This window comes from Eucalyptus grandis, chromosome 1, assembly GCF_016545825.1.
Source record: "Eucalyptus grandis isolate ANBG69807.140 chromosome 1, ASM1654582v1, whole genome shotgun sequence".
Taxonomy (NCBI): Eukaryota; Viridiplantae; Streptophyta; class Magnoliopsida; order Myrtales; family Myrtaceae; genus Eucalyptus; species Eucalyptus grandis.
The window spans coordinates 15810121-15829287 of record NC_052612.1 but is presented as its reverse complement, the minus strand read 5'-3'; the positions used below and the strand labels follow the sequence as shown (position 1 = coordinate 15829287).

Below are 19167 nucleotides of genomic sequence, written 5' to 3'. Positions count from 1 at the left end.
TCACAATTCCTTCTCAGGTCCAATTCCTAGAGTCATTGGAGCATTGCCAAACTTGGTTACAATAGATCTTTCAAATAATCAATTGAATGGGACCATTCCTTCATCATTGGGTTTGTTGTCATCATTGAGATTGTTAGATCTTTCAAATAATCAATTGAATGGGACCATTCCTTCATCATTAGGTTTGCTGTCATCATTGAGATGGTTAAATCTTTCAAATAATCGATTGACTGGGACTATTCCATTGCCATTGGGTCAATTGTCATCATTGAGATTGTTAAATCTTTCTCATAATCAATTCTATGGGCAAATTCCTGAGTCATTAGGGCAATTGCGGTTCTTACAAGACTTGCGTCTTAACAATAATCGTTTGAGCGGCACTATACCCGATAAGTTTGGAGAACTTTCCCATCTTTCAGTTCTATATCTTTTTAACAATTCTTTGGAAGGGCAGATTTCGGAAATCCCTTTTTCCAATTTAGGGAGGCTTAAGGATTTGGATATCAGTGACAACAAGCACTTGACTTTTAAGGCAAAACATAGCTGGATACCACCTTTTCAACTGATATCTATTCAGATGAATTCCTGTAAATTCAGCACTGTGTTTCCCCAGTGGATGCAAACACAAGTGAAAGTTAAGGATATATCTCTCTCAAATGCTTCAATTTTTGGGCCTTTGCCTAAATGGTTAGCCAACATGACATTTAGCCAATTCAATCTCTCGTACAATCAAATTACGGGACCCTTGCCAAACATGTCTTTTGACTGTTCCATTTTAGATCTCTCCCACAACTTGATCTCCGGACCTCTTCCAACCAATATTGGTGAGATGCACCTAGAGACTCTGTATCTCAATAATAACAGTATCAATGGCACGATACCATCATTTTTATGTCAAGAGGGTTTGTTTGATCTAAATCTTGGCAATAATAAGCTATTCGGCAGTATTCCCGATTGTTGGACGGGTTTGACTTTGTCTCACTTGACTTTGTCATTCAACGAGTTGTCTGGAGTATTTCCAAGCTCGATCGGATCCTTACAAGGACTTTCAACCCTACACTTGAATGGAAACAATCTCAATGGGGAGCTCCCTCTGGCTATGGGTAGTTGCACAAGTTTGATAATTTTAGATCTTGGAGAGAATAACTTTTCCGGAAATATTCCGACATGGTTCAACGATAGCTTTTTCTACTTGCAGATCTTGAGGCTACGAAATAATAGTTTTAGTGGCAGCATTCCTCCGCAGCTTTGCTCACTCTCATTATTACAAATATTGGATATGGCAATGAACAATTTGACCGGAACGATCCCATCTTGTCTTGGCGATATATATGGCATGAAAAGTCCATATCAAAACTTTCGACCTGATATAGAGTGGAGTAAAGAACATGTGGTTGAGATCATGAAGGGAAGATATAATGAATACACAAAAATTGATCTGCAACTTGTGGTCAATTTAGATTTGTCAGTCAACAACTTGACTGGGTCGATTCCCGAAGAACTTACTTTCCTCTCGAACATGCATGGTTTGAACTTGTCACACAACTTGCTCTCTGGAGACATTCCCATTAGCATCGGGGACATGATGTCACTGGAGTCTCTTGATCTTTCCAACAATCACCTCTCAGGAGCAATTCCTCAGAGCATTTCATCATTGACATATCTAAGCCACCTCAACCTATCACACAACAACTTTAAGGGGCAGATTCCAAAAGGCAATCAAATCCAAACCCTCGACAATCCTTCCATTTATGCGGGCAATCCTTTACTATGTGGTGATCTTTTGAGAAGAGAATGCCCTGGTTCTAAGGCACCTCAAGTACCGAAAATCTCTCATCCTAAAGATACACATGGAGAAGAAAAGCTTGAAGAGGCCTTGTTCTACGTGGTCATAATGTTTGGAGCTGCGACTGGGTTTTGGGGCTTTTTTGGAGTTCTGCGGTTCAAGAAGGACTGGAGGCGTGCATATTTCAGCTTTGTGGATCAAGCAATAAATAAGGTACATGTGGCTATAGCGGTGAAGGTCGCAAATTGGAAGAGACTGAGACAATCAAGAAGTGCTTAAGTATTGAGCAATCTCATGCCCGCTCCCTCGCTTTTGGTTCTTCATTTTGGGGGTACGAAACTCATTTTCCCCGTATGATCTCTTCCCACTATTAGTTTTTTCACTTTCAGTAATTTGCTCATTGGTGTATTTGAATGAGTGTGTTATGAGGTGTTCAACTTTGTCCTGATCGAGAACTCTTAATAATCTTTTCCCTAAAAAACACCCACACTCACTTCATAAAGCATATACTAATTGCCCAAAAGAGGAAAAAGAAAAGGAAAAAGAAAAGAATAAAAGGTAGTTGCGTTGTTGTGTATAAGATAGCACTATGCCATAAAAAGTATAAGGCACAAGCACAAGATAGAGTGCGTAACGAAGATTTTGTAAATTTATATTGACTTATAGCCAAAAACAGTGGTATTAATTTGAAGCAAGACTTCATATGAAAGATAACAAAATGAATCTTTTCATTTTTGGGGAACAGGTTCGACACCAATATTCAAACAGCACAGTGGATACCGAAAATATTGTCTATATCCGACCACAAGGAATTGTAACCTTGAAAAGGAAAAAAGACATTATCTTCTGATATTAGATTCACAGCCCACACTAACAATTGGCATCATGTGTATTATGTTCAAACAACTTCAGATCTAGACATTAACATAGACTTGCTCATAGCCATATCTCGGAGAAATATGAACAAACAGGTTGCATGCATTCGACTGGGAAATGAGATTAAGCATATGCAACTCGAATATAAGACCAGGTTTCGTACACAGTCAATTCAGGACATATGCAATCAACGAAGTGAACTCAATCGGAGCCAATTTGATCTTAACAGAGAAGATGAGATCTCTGTTTTTCTCCTTCACAGAACAGAACTACATAATAGAAGCTAATTATCATAACATAGATATGACAAATGCTGCATAACATTTGCAATCTAGACATACCCATGAAATCATCTACTTCCTACGACACAAAAATTCAGTCAGCGTAATAGACTCTTTCCATCTTCATCAGATCTCTCTCATAAGAGTGAACCCAACAATTAGCAGCTCTCACATAAATCAATTTCCACAAACCCCTCATAGGCACTTTTACCGATCAAACGGAAGCAAATGCCTAACAAGATCACGACCCAAATCTTTCCAGGGCAATCCCCGTTCAACACCGATTCGACCACATCCCCAAAACCATCGACTGCCCATCATTTCTAAAGCCCAAACAAAGGCCGACCCCGGCTCAAGCTCCGACCTTTCCGCCTGTGAACACGAAAGCAAGACAAATCAAAGAAAACCCAGATAGAGATACCCACAAACACAGAGAGAGAGAGAGAGAGAGAGAGAGAGAGAGAGAGAGAAAAGAGAGCTTACGAAGAAGAGATCGAGGAGGACGTGATCGGGGAGCCGGGAGAGATCGGAGAAGTGGGCGAGGTTGAGGACTGCCGACGGTGGAACAATAGCAGCGTCGCGGTGGCAGCCCGGTAGCAGCTTGTCGTTGGGAGGCAGCACCCGCGACGGCGAGAGTCGGCAGCGTCGTCAAAAGGAGCGGCGGCGGTGTCGGCGGCGACGTCGTGGGTCGTGACGGCCGCGTCGAGGGCGGCGAGCAGCATGGGGTCGTCGGGGGCGGAGCGTTGCAGAGAGGAAAAGAAAAAAAGGGAAAGTGAAGAACACAGAAGATTGAAGCAAAATTAGAGTTTTTACGTGTAGGAATTCCGATTCCGGTTCCGAGAACCAGAACCTCCTTTCTAGAGCTGAAAACCGAACTGGACCTCCGGTTCTCGATTCTGTCTAAGAACCGTGCTCATCCGGCATCCCTAAGCAAAATCTCAGTAGGAAGAAACTAAAGATGACCCCTTCCCTAACTCCACTAAAAAAAGAAAAAAGAAAAAAAAAATCCAATTTACAATCAAGCAAGGAACCGTGATTCTGGTGTGTTTGATCGGGCCCAACAAGCGGCCCGGGTGAACAGAGAAATGTGGGCCGTGACTGAATCGATCCAGTTCGGTCCATAAAGGTTGTTGCCTGGCCCGATTCTTCTAAGAAGAAGGAGAAGTTTTCGATATATGGAATTTTGCTCGTTGATCGAATTTCATCAGAAATGTGATTCCGAGAAGTGTAAGTTTGCTAACTACTCGAGGCGATCGAGGGAAGGAAGTTGGGTGTTTCTGATCATTTATAGAGAATATGAATCGACAAGATATTTGATAAAATTAGTCATGAAACGCAAATTAAACAATCAAATAAGGGATTATTGCAATTTTCAATGCTCTAACTATTTTTGTGGCATGCACAAATCATAGTTTTAGAAAATCGAATAGTTTACTGTCAAAATTATATTACCAAAGCCCCTTTTCTTTTTGTATGGATGGAAGATTTGCACTCCTGTCAACTGTAGAAGTGTGAAAAATCCCTACTCTTTTGGGCTTCATTCATATGGTGAAGAACCCTAGTGAAATGTAAGGACAAAATTTAAAGTTTTTTTTTTTTCAAAAATAGGATTTCATTCATTTCTCAGAATTATACTGTAGAAGTTGTTAAAAAGTTTTCAACCCTAGCGAATTCCAAATCATTTCGGAAGGAAGTATATGCTAGAATACAAATAACAAAGCATAGTTTATAGCCAGAAGCACACTTTCATCATTCAAGAATAGATTTACCAACGTAAACGTTCGGCGGCTAATCACCAGACTAAGTGATAAGCATACACTAAAATCTCCAGTGTGTCTAAGTTTAACATCTTCATTATCATCATAGTGCAAAACCAACAACAATATGTCGAAAAGAACACATATCAAATACCTATAAGGAACTCTCAGATCTATATCTAGATTTAGATTGGGAGAGTAAAATTTCTAGATATAGACCTAAATCGAAATCGAGAGAGGAGAGTAGCTTAATCTTGGAGAGGTTATGGAGCCACATCATGCATATCCTCCTTGGTGGCTATTGACCGGACAAATAGTTGAGTTAGTCTGCATGGTCACTCAAGAATAGTTGTAGAAGTTTATTCACATACACAAACTCCCAAAACAGATTAGAAGAGAAGAAAAGACAATTAAAGTCAAAAAAGAAGAAAATAAAAGCAAACACTAAGCAGCTCTGAGCTTCAAAAGCTAAACTTGAGAGCCTATAGAAGAGCTTCGGACAAAACCTAAGGTTTTTTTTTTGGTCAAAAAGGTAGTGCTTGATATTAACGATTATATAGAGTATTCACAAGAAAAGCTGTCAAGAAGGTCGGAACATAAAATATGCCATAAAGGGGGCGGGGGGTAAATCCTCCAGTTAAGAGGGAGCTTGTGTTGTCGATGGGGCCTCGCGATCCAGTCTGCAGCAGCGTTAGTCTCCCGTGGACAATGTTGGATCAATATGTTGGTATGTTGGGCCAATAGCTCTTTACATTTTTGCACAGGGATTGTTAGATTCCATGAAGCTTCGGCCTGACCCAGAACCATATCAACAACCGGTGAACAATCGCTGTCAATAAGCCAATGAAGTCCACGGCTTTGGAAGTCACTCACGTGGGAGAGTTCGAGTTCTCGAACATATAAAATACCGTGAAGAATCGCCGCCGCTTCTGCTTCTTGTGGGGAGGAAACCCTAGCCGTGGAAGCAAAACCTAAGGTTGATGTGAGAAAATATTGTTGCGACCTCTTAGAGCCCTTCATGGGACGTTGAGTTTAAGCTTAGTCCGAGCTTTTTTAAGCCTATCAATTCGTGACTTAAGTCTGAGTTTTTAATTTGCAATTTATTTCATTTAGGAATCGCCATTAGTCGATTTGCGGTAAGTTAATTAGAAATCTAAGTAAAATAGTGGAAAAAATTTTACTCCTATGCAACTAAAGAAATTAAATCCCTAGTTAATCAACTAATGCCCATTTAACATCAAGTAAAGCATTTATACAACATTTTATACCAATCATGAGTCCTATGACTCAATTCCTAACTAGGTTGAGGAAATAGCAATCCACGCATCATAAGAGCACAATTAAAATAAAAGAAAGGAGGAGGAAGGAGATGGGATAGCCGAGCCGAGGCGAGTTGGGGAAGTTGGGGCGAGTGGGCCTCGGGCTTGCACAGAGAAAAGGAAAGATAAGTGGGCTGGGGCGAAAGCCCAACCCCAAGCCTGCGCCGACTCTTTCCCTTTTTTTTTTTTACTAAAAATATTATTTTTTACTTATCCGAAAATGTAAAATTAGGGGAAAATAAAAAACCTGATTGATGCAAATAATATTAATGCCTACATGATGTGAACATCCTTCTTGGTTAAGACCGAATTGGTTCCTAATTTTCTATGTATTCTAATCCTAAATATTTAGTTGAAATTTAGGTGGATAGGCTTGTCTTGCCACATCAGCCTTAAGTCACACTTTTCAGAAGTTGAGAGCCCGCAAAAGAGCTTCGGACAAAACCTAGGGTTAATGTAAGAAAATATTGAGTAGGCATGTTTTGTCATATCAGCCTAAAGTCAAAATAATCAATAATTGCCACTCGCACGGGTGAGGTACCCTGGTCAATCTCGTCTCTCTCTTTTGCACCTTGCACTAAACATGGCCAAGACACTCACAATAGGCCCCATGACTTCTATCCCAGCATTCTCTCTCCCAACCATGCATCTTCAACGCCTTCGACCTCTCGGACGGCCTCTTCCTCGTCCTCAAGCTCTACTACCGCCACACCCTCTTCGACCTCATGGCCCATCGCCCCCTCTTTGTGCTCGAGACCTCCCATTTCATTAAACAGGCGCACTACCACCGCCTCCGAATCGTCCACCGTTCTGCTCGACTGGTGCAACAATCTGAAAGCTCGCTAATTTGGGGTCGATGATCTACCTTGGCAATGGGGGTAAGGTGACGACGGTGCATGTGATGGGGACGTTGTACTACGTCACATTGGAGGTGCACCTAGGAGGAAACCAACATCCAACGAAGAAAGAAACCCATCCAAATCTCCCTTTCAATTCCAGAACTGTCTGAAGCCCTAAAAAAGAAAAAAATCAAAATTTTCTCACGAATTTAGAACCAGAACAAGCAAAACCCCAATAGGAAGAAACTCTAGATGACCCATCCCTAACTCCACAAGAAAAAATAAAATCCAGCTCACAGTCGGGCAAGGCTAGCGAGAGGATGCCGCCATTGGTGGCGGGGGCTTCATTGGCATGGCTATTGACGGTGGCGGTCACTAAAAGAAAGAATGGAAGGAAAAGGGAAATGCAAGGTGCAGAGGGAGACAAGAGACTGAAAAGTGAGCCCTATCTGGACACGTGGTGATTAGTGAATGAAGTGACTTATCTTTAATGTGACAAGATAGACCTACCTAATATTTTCTCGACGTGACATGCGTCATGAGACCCTAATTTCGGCAGAAGTACAGTCCAAGTGCCATAACTTGGCACCGATGGACACTTAAGTGCCATAATTTTAAAATGGTACACTTGAGTGTCGGTTTTGAAGTTAAATGGGACACTTAAGTGCCACTTCGGCGAAGATCCGACCAAATGGCTTATGTGGCGACTTTTCGGCGATCTTGGTCCAAAACGGCGTCGTTTACACGCCGATGTGGGGAAAAAATGCAAAAACGACGCCGTTTCGTGTCTACGTGTAAATAATAATATAAAAATTAATTAAATTAAATTTAAAATATTCAAAAAATTTTAAAAAATAAGAAAATTTTAAAATTTTTTAAAAATTAAGGAAAATTTTAAAATTTTAAAAAATTAAGAAAATTTTAATTTTTTTAAAATTAAGAAAAATTAAAAAATTTTAAAAATTAAGAAAAAGGGGGTCGAATGGGGCGGCTCCTCGCCGCCACCGCCTCCCGCCGTCGCCGAGAAGGGTCGGCGACGGAGGGGGAGGGTCGGCCGGGTCGCCGGCCCCCGACCGACCGACGGCGAGGGTTGCGAACCCGCCGGCCCCGGCCTAGGCTCGGCGACTCGGTCGACCCTCTCCACTCTATTGCCGGCCCTTCCCGGGGCGGCGGGGGCGGTAAGGGCCCGCGACCCGTGCCTAGATCTAGGGCGAGGGTCGCGGCTCGTGCCTAGATCTAGGGCGAGGGTCGCGGCCCTTGCCCAAATTCGGTGAGGGTTCGCGGGCCTCGCGCCTCCCCGCCACCGCCGGAAGGGCTGGTGACGGAGTGGGGAGGGTTGGCCGGGGTCGCCGGGCCCCGGCCGGGTCCGGCGAGGCCATAACCGGCGGCGAGGGCTCGCGGCCCTCGGCGTCGATCGGCCGAGGGCCGGCGACCCGCCGACCCTCACCCCTCCGTCGCCGGCCCTTCCCGGCGACGGCGGGAGGTGGCGGCGGCGAGGGAGCCGTCCCGTTTGACCTCCCCCTCTTTTTTTTTAATAATTTTTTTAATTTTTCTTAATTTTTTAAAAATTTCTTATTTTTTTTAAAATTTTGGAATATTTTAAATCTAATTTAATTAACACGTAGACACGAAACGGCGTCGTTTTTGCGTTTTCTCCGTCACGTCAGCGTGCAAAATGACACCGTTTTGGACCAAACTCGCCGGAAAATTGCCACGTCAGCCATTTGGCTGGATTTTCGCAGGAGTGGCACTTAAGTGTCCCATTTTACTCCGATATTGGTACTTAAGTGTACCATTTTAAAGTTATGGCATTTAAGTGTCCCTCCGTGCCAAGTTATGGCACTCCAGGTGTCCCAACCTCCCTAATTTCCTTGATTCATGAAGAACAACTTCTTCTGTCTTTTGATATTGGGATAGTCATATTTTGATGCCTTTTCAACTTCGAATCAGCATTGAATCAACTTTCTTTCCAAAACTCAGAGAAAGAGAAGCACCAAAACCGAAAGCATCCGCCACGATCAAAATGTACTCAAAATGTTCTTGGGCGATCGTGATGAATTATAGTGATAAACTGGTTTACACTTCCCTTTAAATCAAGTATTTGCTCTATACCCAAAAAGATCAAAATGCAGTGAGCATCACACATTTAACAAATATTATACTCGATCTTACTCAAAAGGTTGAGAAAGGCATGCTTAGGTAAGAGCATGGTTCGTTTTTATTCCCAATCCCTCTTACTATCTTGGTCGGTTAAATTTAATTGAAACCCTACATGATAGTGTCAGGCATAAGAATGATCGGATACTTATCGAAAGGACTTAATTGATTCATTTGCTAACATTTACAGGGCTGAATTTGCTGAGTTAAGAATAAATGAGAAAAGTGAATTGGAGAATTTTTTTTTTATGTATTTCGATACATCATAATGAAGAATACATTAGCTTATTGATTATCTAAGGTAACATATATCAATCAAGATATATACAATGAAAAGAAGATATACACACAATCTTGAGATACATACATACATACATACATATATATAATCATCGGAATTATCAAATATCTATAATATAGAAAATTATCATAGAGAAACCCATAATTATCTTTAACATCCTCTCAAAAGCATGATTAAGTCAACCAGAGTTTGAAATCAAGGGGAACAGTGACACAAACACTTGTTTCTTCATGAATTCAGCACTCAATAGATTTGAGGTGGAGCAATGTTGTTAGGATTATGTGCACAAATACAATGAAATAGAAAGTAAGGTGAGAAAGAGAAATTGAGACATAAGGTTTATCTTGATTCATCCTTACATTAGGATTACATCCAGTAGATGATTCCACTATAATTGGCACCTCCCACCTCTATGTTACCACACTCAATTACAAGAAAAATAGATTATATATAGGTGACGCAAGAAAACTCTAGGGATTGAGAAAGTCCTAGGCCACTTGACAGTTATTTATGGATCCAAGCCTAAACTATTAATAAAATACAATTCCAAACTATAAAAGCCATTTGGCAGCCCGAGGGCACTGCCCCCATCCCTAGCCCAAGGACCCCGTGCTTTTCTATCGATAGAAAATATGAACCATACCTTAATAGGCGCATGGTAACGCATGTGATGGCTCCAAGCTTATGTTGACAACGAGATTTCAGTATGTTGCTCTTTAATGGTGTTGGTGTTGGCTTTTCGAAACGAGAAGTGAAAAGTCGAAAAGTCAAGAATTGAAGGCCAAAAGCATGCATCCTTTGCGGTCAACTATGTTATCGGAATAGTAATTGAACAAATGTGGCCAATATTGTCACGCCCTAATCATCGGGCATGCACCCATCCCTCACCAAGGTCGATTAATAGCGATGTCCCAGAATGCATTGCCGACCCTTTAATTTTAATACGCATGCGGAAGCATATAAATAATTCATAGACAATAAAACAATGGGATAGCAAAGTAAGACTAAAAACTTGAACCTGAAAACCAACACACTTATATACATATATAACATCTCAGTCATAGATATACATATACAAGCCACACTAGAAAGTCGGTTTCTACTCAAACGGGTTTAACAAAACAAGTCATCCAATAGCAACGGAGTCTTAATCCTCATCCGGGTCATACTCTGGATCATCCTCGAAATCCTCCTTCGACTTCTCTTCATGTTCTTCTTCAGGTTCCTCCTTGGGTTCCTCCTCCGGGTTCTCCTTTGGGTACTCCTCCTCCTCAACAACCTCTGCTTCCTTCATGCTCCAGCTGGAGTCTACTGCTGATTGCTCCGGAGAGTCGGGATCATCACCTAACTTAGGATGCTTTGCATTAACTACCGATCCATCCTTATGGTCTGCTGTACCCTCACCAAAAGCAATTTCCAGAACGAACTGAGGTATATCAAACTCCGACACAGGACCCTCCCTTCGCCCATCATGGTAGTGGCGACCTATGAGGCACCCTATCTGATCACATATTCTAATTCTTTAGGGTGGGGGTGCATCGGAAAGTGGTATCTTATCTCGGTGATCTCTTCGGGTATACCAAAGTGCATAGGAGGACGAGGAGGTGGAGGTACTGCCATCTAGGGACCTGAAATGTTGTCCCATAATAGGGTGAGACTATGTCTCAGCAAGTTTTACCCCATAAGATCCAATTAGGAAGCTAATACACCTTAGGGCTGCCTAAGCATAACACGAGTCAGAGGACTTACCTTGGCTTCAGTTCCTTCCTACTAGTTAGTATATATCAGATATACAGGAAACACATCAATTCACAGTATTAGATCAAATCATTGATCAATCGACTTAGTCTTCACAGTATTAGATCAAATAACTAATCAATCGACTTAGTCGATTACATGTCATCACGACATTCCCTTGGTTGGTACATTCAATATTATCTATAAAGTTTGACCTTAATCTAGAACTGCTCACCCAAAGCTGAAGATAGATAGTATAGCTTACCTAAAACTGATAATATAGTATACTGATCACCCAAAACTGACATATCGCCTGTAGACCGATATAATATACTAATAATACTCACCCAAAGCTGATAATAAGGTATACTGCTCACCCAAAGCCCATATATCGCCTGTAGGCCGATATAATATACCGGTATATTGCTCACCCAAAGTTGACATATCGTCCGTAGGTCGATATAATATACCATCCCAACCATCCAACATTTCCATCATTTTTATTATACCCGATAAAATATCGTGTGTGGGTACACGGTCGGCCTTAGCCAAAATATAATAATTTCATTTCCACAAATCCCACTGTTTTACATAGTCCACCAAAATATTTTTGGCGTTGTAAACCGACGCTCGGTTATTTTCCAATCAATTACCGAAATTAATTAATTTAGGAATAAAATCCTAAAATCACAATTAAATTAATTTAGCACAATTTAGAGCTCAAATAAATAAGCAAACCACACTGCAGCAATCATCATAAAATTCTGGTTGTCGGCTATCCTAGCCTAATTTCCAAAAATAAATAAATAAATAAATAATTACGGAAATTATTAAATAAATGCAATAAATCCAATTTAGGCCCGTAATGCCTAATTGGATGCTAAAACGGACCTGGAAAATTTTCGAGATTTGTTCAATAATTACTAGGACCTGTTTCATTACTAACTACACTAATAATTTGCCTAACATGCATTGATAAATCTTTAATTTAATTACTCTAATCTAATATATCCACCTAATTGCACTTAATTAAATCTAATCAAATTCTAAGCATCATTAGCATACTAAGCAAGTTTTGGTGAGCAAAACTCACTTGATTAACGAGCGGGTTGGATCAAACCGACAAGAATGTCGCGAGGAACAATTCTTCCCAAAGCGGGCCTAGGTTTCGAGACCCAAAAACACCTTAAAACGGGTCACAAACGTGGCTGGAAACCCACTGGTTTCTCCTCTGATCTTGGCTACAAAATAGGGAAAACAAAACTGGTTTGGTGCGGTGAGGCTCAAGAAAGGTAGTGGGGACGGTCTCGGGTCCAAACCAGGGCAAACCGATGATGAAGGAAGCTCAAGTGGTGGCTGGCACGGCTGGACAATGAGACTACCTCCTAGAACAATGAGTTGGGACGGTGTGAGGGAGGTGAGCGTGTGCGGGTAGAGGCGGAGTAGTGACGGCGGCGTGCGTGCAAGGGGGGACGGCGTGCGGCAGTGCGGTGGCTTGCTGTCTTTGGTGGTCTTCTCCAACTGCTGTGGGTGTCGAACAAGCTGAGAGGAGGAAGCTGGAGGAGTGGATGGCAAGAGGGAAAGAGAGAGAAAGGAGTGAGGGACAAGTTTGGCTTTGGTGGGGTCTCCTTGGCCAATTTTTCCACTTTTTTGTCTCTTTGACTCATCCATGGCCACCAACTGCTCCTTGGCTGTTAGTGAGCCACTAAAGCACTTCTCATAACCTCTTAAATGGTCCAAAACCATAGGGGATGGAGGGGTATACGAATTTGCATAGTTTCTCCTCAAATTGGTCATTACCGATTCTCAAATCAACTCAATTCAGTCTCAATAAATCCCGTCGTCAAGTCCTTGATCCAATCGATATTTTTCTTCGTCAATAGATCCATCTTGTATCCCAATTTCGCGATAAAAAATGGTCCAGCCATTTTTTTGAACAAAAATGGTCTTATGCCGACTTTTTCCCAAAAAGTCTCGGGTTGCTAAGTCAACGTTCCTATAATTTATTGTAACATGACAGAATCAAATCGATTCAATTTCACGGTTAATTTTACTCTAGCGTATTTTTAGCGTGACTTAGGTTACTAGGTAGTTTTTAGAAATTTATAGTGCAAATGACCCGTGGTCGATTTTCTTCAAGCCATAATGAACTGACTAGACACATTGGCGACTCTCAATCGTCGTGAAAATCTTAAGGGTTCAAATATGAACACAAGGAACCAAAACAATAGAGAAATCAATCTAGTGCTGGCCGACGAGAATTTTCTAATTTAGTGGTGTCACCCACGATTAGCCACATATCTTTGTCGGATTGATCTATCTCTGATTTCAAATCAACTTTATGCTATGCCGTAATGGCCTCTAAAGATAAACACGATCGAGAAGTCAATTACTGGTTGAATTCTCAGGTTTATCACATTAAAATTCCTTAGTGATTTCCTTGGATAGTCTAGTTATCTCGAGAGTAATCGGCTCTGAGAACAGCCCTATAGGCGTGTCGATAAAATGCCCGATTTATTCAATAGAAAATAGAAGTAAAAATCTGGGATGTCATAAATATGGTTAGCATGGCAATAGCAAGCGGAATAAGCCATATTTTGCTAAGTGAAAGTTATTGTACAAAGACGCATCTTCACGGCATCAAAAGCTCGACTTGGCGATGCGTTGCCGATGTTGTAACATTATCATCATGGAGCTTACTTAGACGGAAATGAGGCACTTGTAACATTACCATCATGGAGCTTACTTAGATGGGAATGAGGCACTTGGATGAATACTGTTGAGTGGTGATGATAGACTTATTATGCAACGAGTGCATGGGGTGCATTGGATGCGAAGTGTACTCGGTGAAATGGGTTATGTTGACACCTAAATTTTGGCGAGTCGGTCATTTATTTATTGTATAGAAAATTAGGGGTAATTTTATCCCTGAAAAAATATTAATTGCATAGCATATAAATTTAGATGCATTTATTTTTAGTCTGCATATTTGCATTTTATTTTTAGGACTAGCGGTGGAGAGGTGTGAATTAATATTTCTGAGCTCTAGCTTGGCAGGCCGGATTAGGCTTGCGAAATGAGTAAATTAGCCTAAGCCCATTGTTTTTTAAATTAATTATCTCATGAAAAATTGAGATTTTATGCAATATTACGGTGGTTTTTGGAATCGGGTTCCAATCTTATCTTTAGTCTTTTAGTGATAAGATCGTTGGGAATATTAAGGAGGTAAGGAAAATAAGAGGATTTTGGGTGATTAGGAGGTTATATATTATCTTCGTGTATAATGAAAAAGCGAGATAAAATATTCTACGAAGATCACCTATTTTTACCTATAAAAGCAATCGTGTACGGTGAGAGAAGGAGGGCTTTTCTAGGGTTTCTTTTGGTCGACTGAAAAGAAAAGAAAAAAGGGGAAGGAAAGTGAAAAGTAAAAGCGAGAAGCAGTAGAGGGGAGGAAGTGATTGACATTTATTGTTCATCGTCTTCCCCACATTTGTTGCCCCATCCGTTGCCCCGGTCGTCGGCTTCTCTTCACCCGTGCTCGCGCTACGCCAACGCCATCAAACTGCAAGCCACTTGGACTCCCTCGTCGCCCGATCCATCGCGCCTTCGCAGTTATGAGCACCGCCGCGACTGATGTCCAGCGACCGCATCTCAAACCGCCCCTAGTGCTGCCTCACCGTGCCACAACACCAGATGGCCCCGCTTTCGATCTACGCCTGCACCTGAAGTTTCTCGGCCCATGACGCCCTTCGCCGGTGTTCCGAGCTGCTACCGCACGCATCTGCTATGCCCTCAATCCGACCGCAAATCTGCCCAGCCCGGAGTCCGATCTCACGTTCGCAAGACTACCCCGCTGCGTCTCTGTGATCCAGCTGTGAAGCCCAACGCCAGAGCCATTCTTGCTCTGCTTCCGAACCTTCCGCCTAGACGCAGCAACGCCACCCCGCCTTTGCCGGTGGTCTGTTTCAGCTAGCCCTCCACCCGAGCGACCATCCGAGCCGGACCTGAGGTCCTCCACCCGTAACGACCGCACCTGGAGTCCCCACCGGAGATTTGAGTTAGGTCCACCAATTCGCGACTTAAAGTTTTAACATGCAAAAGATTATTATCTATGAGTCGCCACTAATCGGTTTATGGTGGGTTGATTAGACACCTAAGTAAAATAAATGGAGCATTATTTTACTCCTATGAACCAGAGACTAAAGGGTATGGGGACTTGGTTACGTTAGATTTCTCTAACGCCCTTTCGGTACAATTTCCTTTATTTTGAAAAAAATGTTTTGCAAGCAGCTTGAATTGATTTTAAACTATTTCCCTAACATGTAAGGTTATCATGCGGGTGCGCAAACCATCAATTTAACAGCAAAGTAGAGTAGTAGATAAATTGCAGAACTTACCTCATAGCAACGAAAGCGTCTGCAATGTTAAATTAAAATCCACATCAACAATCCTAGATATGGTTTCTAATTAACAAGCAATTACTCAATTTTTGTTTTCTCTTCTTCAACGAGAATATAGTCCATATGCAATGCAATGCTTCTAATCTAATATGATATGGCATGGCAATATGTCCTAAACTATATGAATGAGTAAAAAAATTTGTGATTTCTTAATGAACATGCAATCTAAATTAACAAAAATGACTCAATTCTAGTGACATGCAGCAATGCAATGACGTACAAGATTATTTTAACTAAAATGACATGCAACATGCAATTTAATATGTGAGCTATAAGTCACGTGACATTTATTAAATGACCTAATCTAATGACGAGCAATTTAATTAGAAATGAACCTAACAATAATCACTAAAATGACGTGCATTTCATGGACCTAATTCTATATGACATGCACATGATTTTTCTATTCTAAAAAATGCAATCTATCCTAGAAATTGCAACTAATTTATCCTAAGACAAATTTTATGAAATTTAAAATTTAAGAAAAAAATGATCCAGTTAGATTAAGATTCTATCTAATTTAAACTAGGGATTAAGTCATATTAAATCTAATTTAAACTAAGACATTATCTAAATCTAAAATGCAATTTATCTAAAAAGATGATCTAAATTTAAAATGAAACATGCAATTCTAATCTAATATGCACAACGATTCTTTTTGTGTTTTTCTTATGAAATTCGAAATTAAAACTAACACATAATTAAACATGCAATTCAAATAAAAAAACTAACAACCTAGATGAATGTGCATTTTTTATTTATTTTCTTTTCCATGATTCAAAATAAAATTCCTACTCTAATATGCAAGATAATAAAAAAAAAAACAAACATAATCCTAATTCAACATTTTTTGGATTTTCTTATTTAAAAATTCGAAATAAGATTGCAATTCTAACCCTAAGACTAGGAACATTCTAAAACAAACTTAACCCTAATTCGATTTTTTTAAAATTTTTTCCTCTTATGAAAATAAAATTGATCTGAACACCACAACATCAAATCAAGCAAGACGATGTTGATATCCAAAAATTGGCGAACCATATCTAGCGCATGAGATCGGGTTGATCAATTTTAAAATTAAATCGCGAATCGAATCTCGAGCGTGAGATTGGATTGTCAATTTTTGTAAGAGATTGCGAGTCGAATTTCGGGTGCGAAAATTGGACTGTCAATCCCTAGCTTGAGGGACTATTTCATGTTGGGATATTAATAATATATTAAGGAACAATTCCATAAGGTAAGTCCTGCATTCACATTGACAATCCTAGATATGATTTCTAATTAACACGCAGATGCTTTCGTTGCTATGAGGTAAGTCCTACATTTTATTTGTTTGCTTTCTTGGGTGTTAAATTGGTGGTTTGCGCACCTGTGTGTGATCAATTCACACGTTAGGAAAGTAGGTTAAAATTAATTCAAGCTGCTTGCCAAACATTTTTCGAAATAAAAGAGAAAGGTACCGCAACGGCGTTAGAGAAATCTAACGTAATTAAGTCCCCGTATCCAAAATCTCTGGTTCATAGAAGTAAAATAATTGTCCCATTATTTTACTTAGGTGTCTAATCGACCTACCGTAAACTGATTAGTGGCGACTCTTGATAAAAAATCTTTTGCATGCTAGATATTTGATCCTAAGTCGTGAATTGGTATGGGCTTAGAAGAGCCCGAGCTAGGTCTAGGCTTAACAATCCATTAGCCAAACCCTAGGTGATTCACCCGAAAATTTGATCACGACAGCTTAGCGATTCCACTGGGGACTTGAGTTGAAACTCTTAGTGGACTTTAGCCAATTTTCTTTTTTGAAAAAATATTTTTGTTTGGCAGCGAGGATCCCAGGTACATCCCTAACATTTAAGGTATTAAATGTTTTTGCAGATTGGGAGGTATAAGGGGAAGTGATTGCTAACCTTTGCCTTGCAGGTTGGAGTTAGGGATGTATGGTTTATTTATTTTTATTGAAGTGTTGTTTGATTTAAACTGCTGTGCATGCTTTGCATTTATCACTACACTTTGCACACACAACCTGCCGCCGGACCTAGGCTGCATGGGATCATTTAAGATGGTATTGAGATGGATACCACTTCGACCGCATGCTCGCGGTACGAGTCGCCCATCTCAATCCCGAAGTTTCTTTCATGGTGTCAAGAGTACCCACATCGGTCCGCATGCCCGCAACCTGAGTCGGCTCTTTGACCAAGCCGGAGTCATGAGGACCCGACATAGTCCACAAGCCCGTGGCTAGTCTGATAATCCTTGTGGCTCCACCTTGCTAAGCCTTATAGATTAGAAATCGAGCCACTTACCATGCTTATGTTTATGTGATTACCTTTGATTTTTCCTTGGTGAAGTAAGTCTTCTTTCCCTATACCACGCAATTTATTTTGTCGTGCTTTTGGTCTATCCATGACAATCTAGGTTAGTCATCTGATCTAATTTCTTTGTCAATTAGAGAAGAAATGAGGAAATAAATTGACATATAATGAGTCATTTAGAAAATAAAAAATTGGAAATTTGTTTTCAATTTATGTTTTGGCTCTTCTTAGTTCATGTTTAGGAAATTTCGTCCCTCTTTTGGGGCATCCCATATCTTTGTTTTCCTAGTCCATTTTTAGGAAATCCTCTTCATATGTGGACTTTTCTTGACTAAAAATAGATTGTTGTCATGGACTAGCTCTCTATTTACACCTCATGCTTACATGTTCCCATTTATTTAGTTTGGGTGATTATGGGGCGCTCCCGCTCACCCATCCGTACACGGTCGAAAGCTAAAATGGCGAATCGAAACGATGTGCTGGACTGTATGATTGACAATATGAACAAGCGAATTGCACACCACCAAAGTCAAGTCGATGAATTGTCTGCTACTGTGGCTTTTCTCATCAAGCAAAAGGGTTGTGATGACATATGTACTCTATCTTCAATGAGAAACTGTGACTCGAAGAAGAGAGCCAAAAGAACTTTTGAATTGTCTCATTTTCCTGAGGTAGCTGAATTTGATGCTGATATAGCTAGTATAATTACCTAGAGGGGGTGAATAGGTGTATAAAATAACCTTGGCAAATATATGCGGAATAAAATAAACTTTGAGTAAAATAAAGAAGTTAGGGAAGAGAATAAGAACACAGAAATTATAGTGGTTCGGCTTAATCCAAGCCTAAGTCCAATCTCCCACGCTAACAGCCTTCTTGGCTGGATTCCACTATGCAATCAACAAGAGATTACAACTTCGAGTGCAAACACTTAGTAGTAGATCACACTATCTCACTAAGTCACTCTTTTGGTATTTCTCTTACTATTACAAATGTTTAAGCTCTCAAGAGACAAGTATATGATCTAAAGTCGCTCAGACTTTGGAATTATAAATTCTACGCTCCGTCTCTTACTTGCTCATCGGTCCATGATCTCCTTAAATACTTCTCCACTTCCAAACTAGCCATTGGAAAATATCCTGGAGAATCGTCTTCCAATATACCCATTGGACAGCTCTGTATCTAGAAGATTTGGTAGTCGTTGAGTGACAAAAGTAAAATCCCAAATTGATTCCGATCGCCCATATAAACGAAATCTTGGTTTCCATAAGTAAAGCTTCTTCGTATAGAAAGATCTTGTCTTCAACATCCAATTGTCAAATAGATTGAGTCAATCAAATTA

At 40.5% G+C, this 19167-nt stretch overlaps 1 protein-coding gene and 1 long non-coding RNA gene across 2 annotated transcripts; one reads left to right on the top strand and one right to left on the bottom strand.

The window, feature by feature from the left end:
- The first annotated feature begins 754 nt into the window (after positions 1-754).
- On the top strand, positions 755-2065 carry LOC108958842 (receptor-like protein EIX2). The gene has a single exon (XM_018871648.2). The coding sequence runs from the start codon at positions 755-757 to the stop codon at positions 2063-2065; it is 1311 nt and encodes a 436-aa protein (XP_018727193.2).
- A 742-nt stretch (positions 2066-2807) lies between these two features.
- On the bottom strand, positions 2808-3903 carry LOC104432434. Its single transcript, XR_723273.3, has 2 exons — positions 3427-3903; positions 2808-3315 (listed from the first exon to the last, which is right to left on the bottom strand). It is a non-coding gene; the product is annotated as an uncharacterized LOC104432434 (long non-coding RNA).
- Between the last annotated feature and the right edge of the window lie 15264 nt (positions 3904-19167).

Bases quoted from the DNA above. Each gene is read 5' to 3' on its own strand.
- LOC108958842 (XM_018871648.2), top strand. From the start codon at position 755: ATGTCTTTTGACTGTTCCATTTTAGATCTCTCCCACAACTTGATCTCC.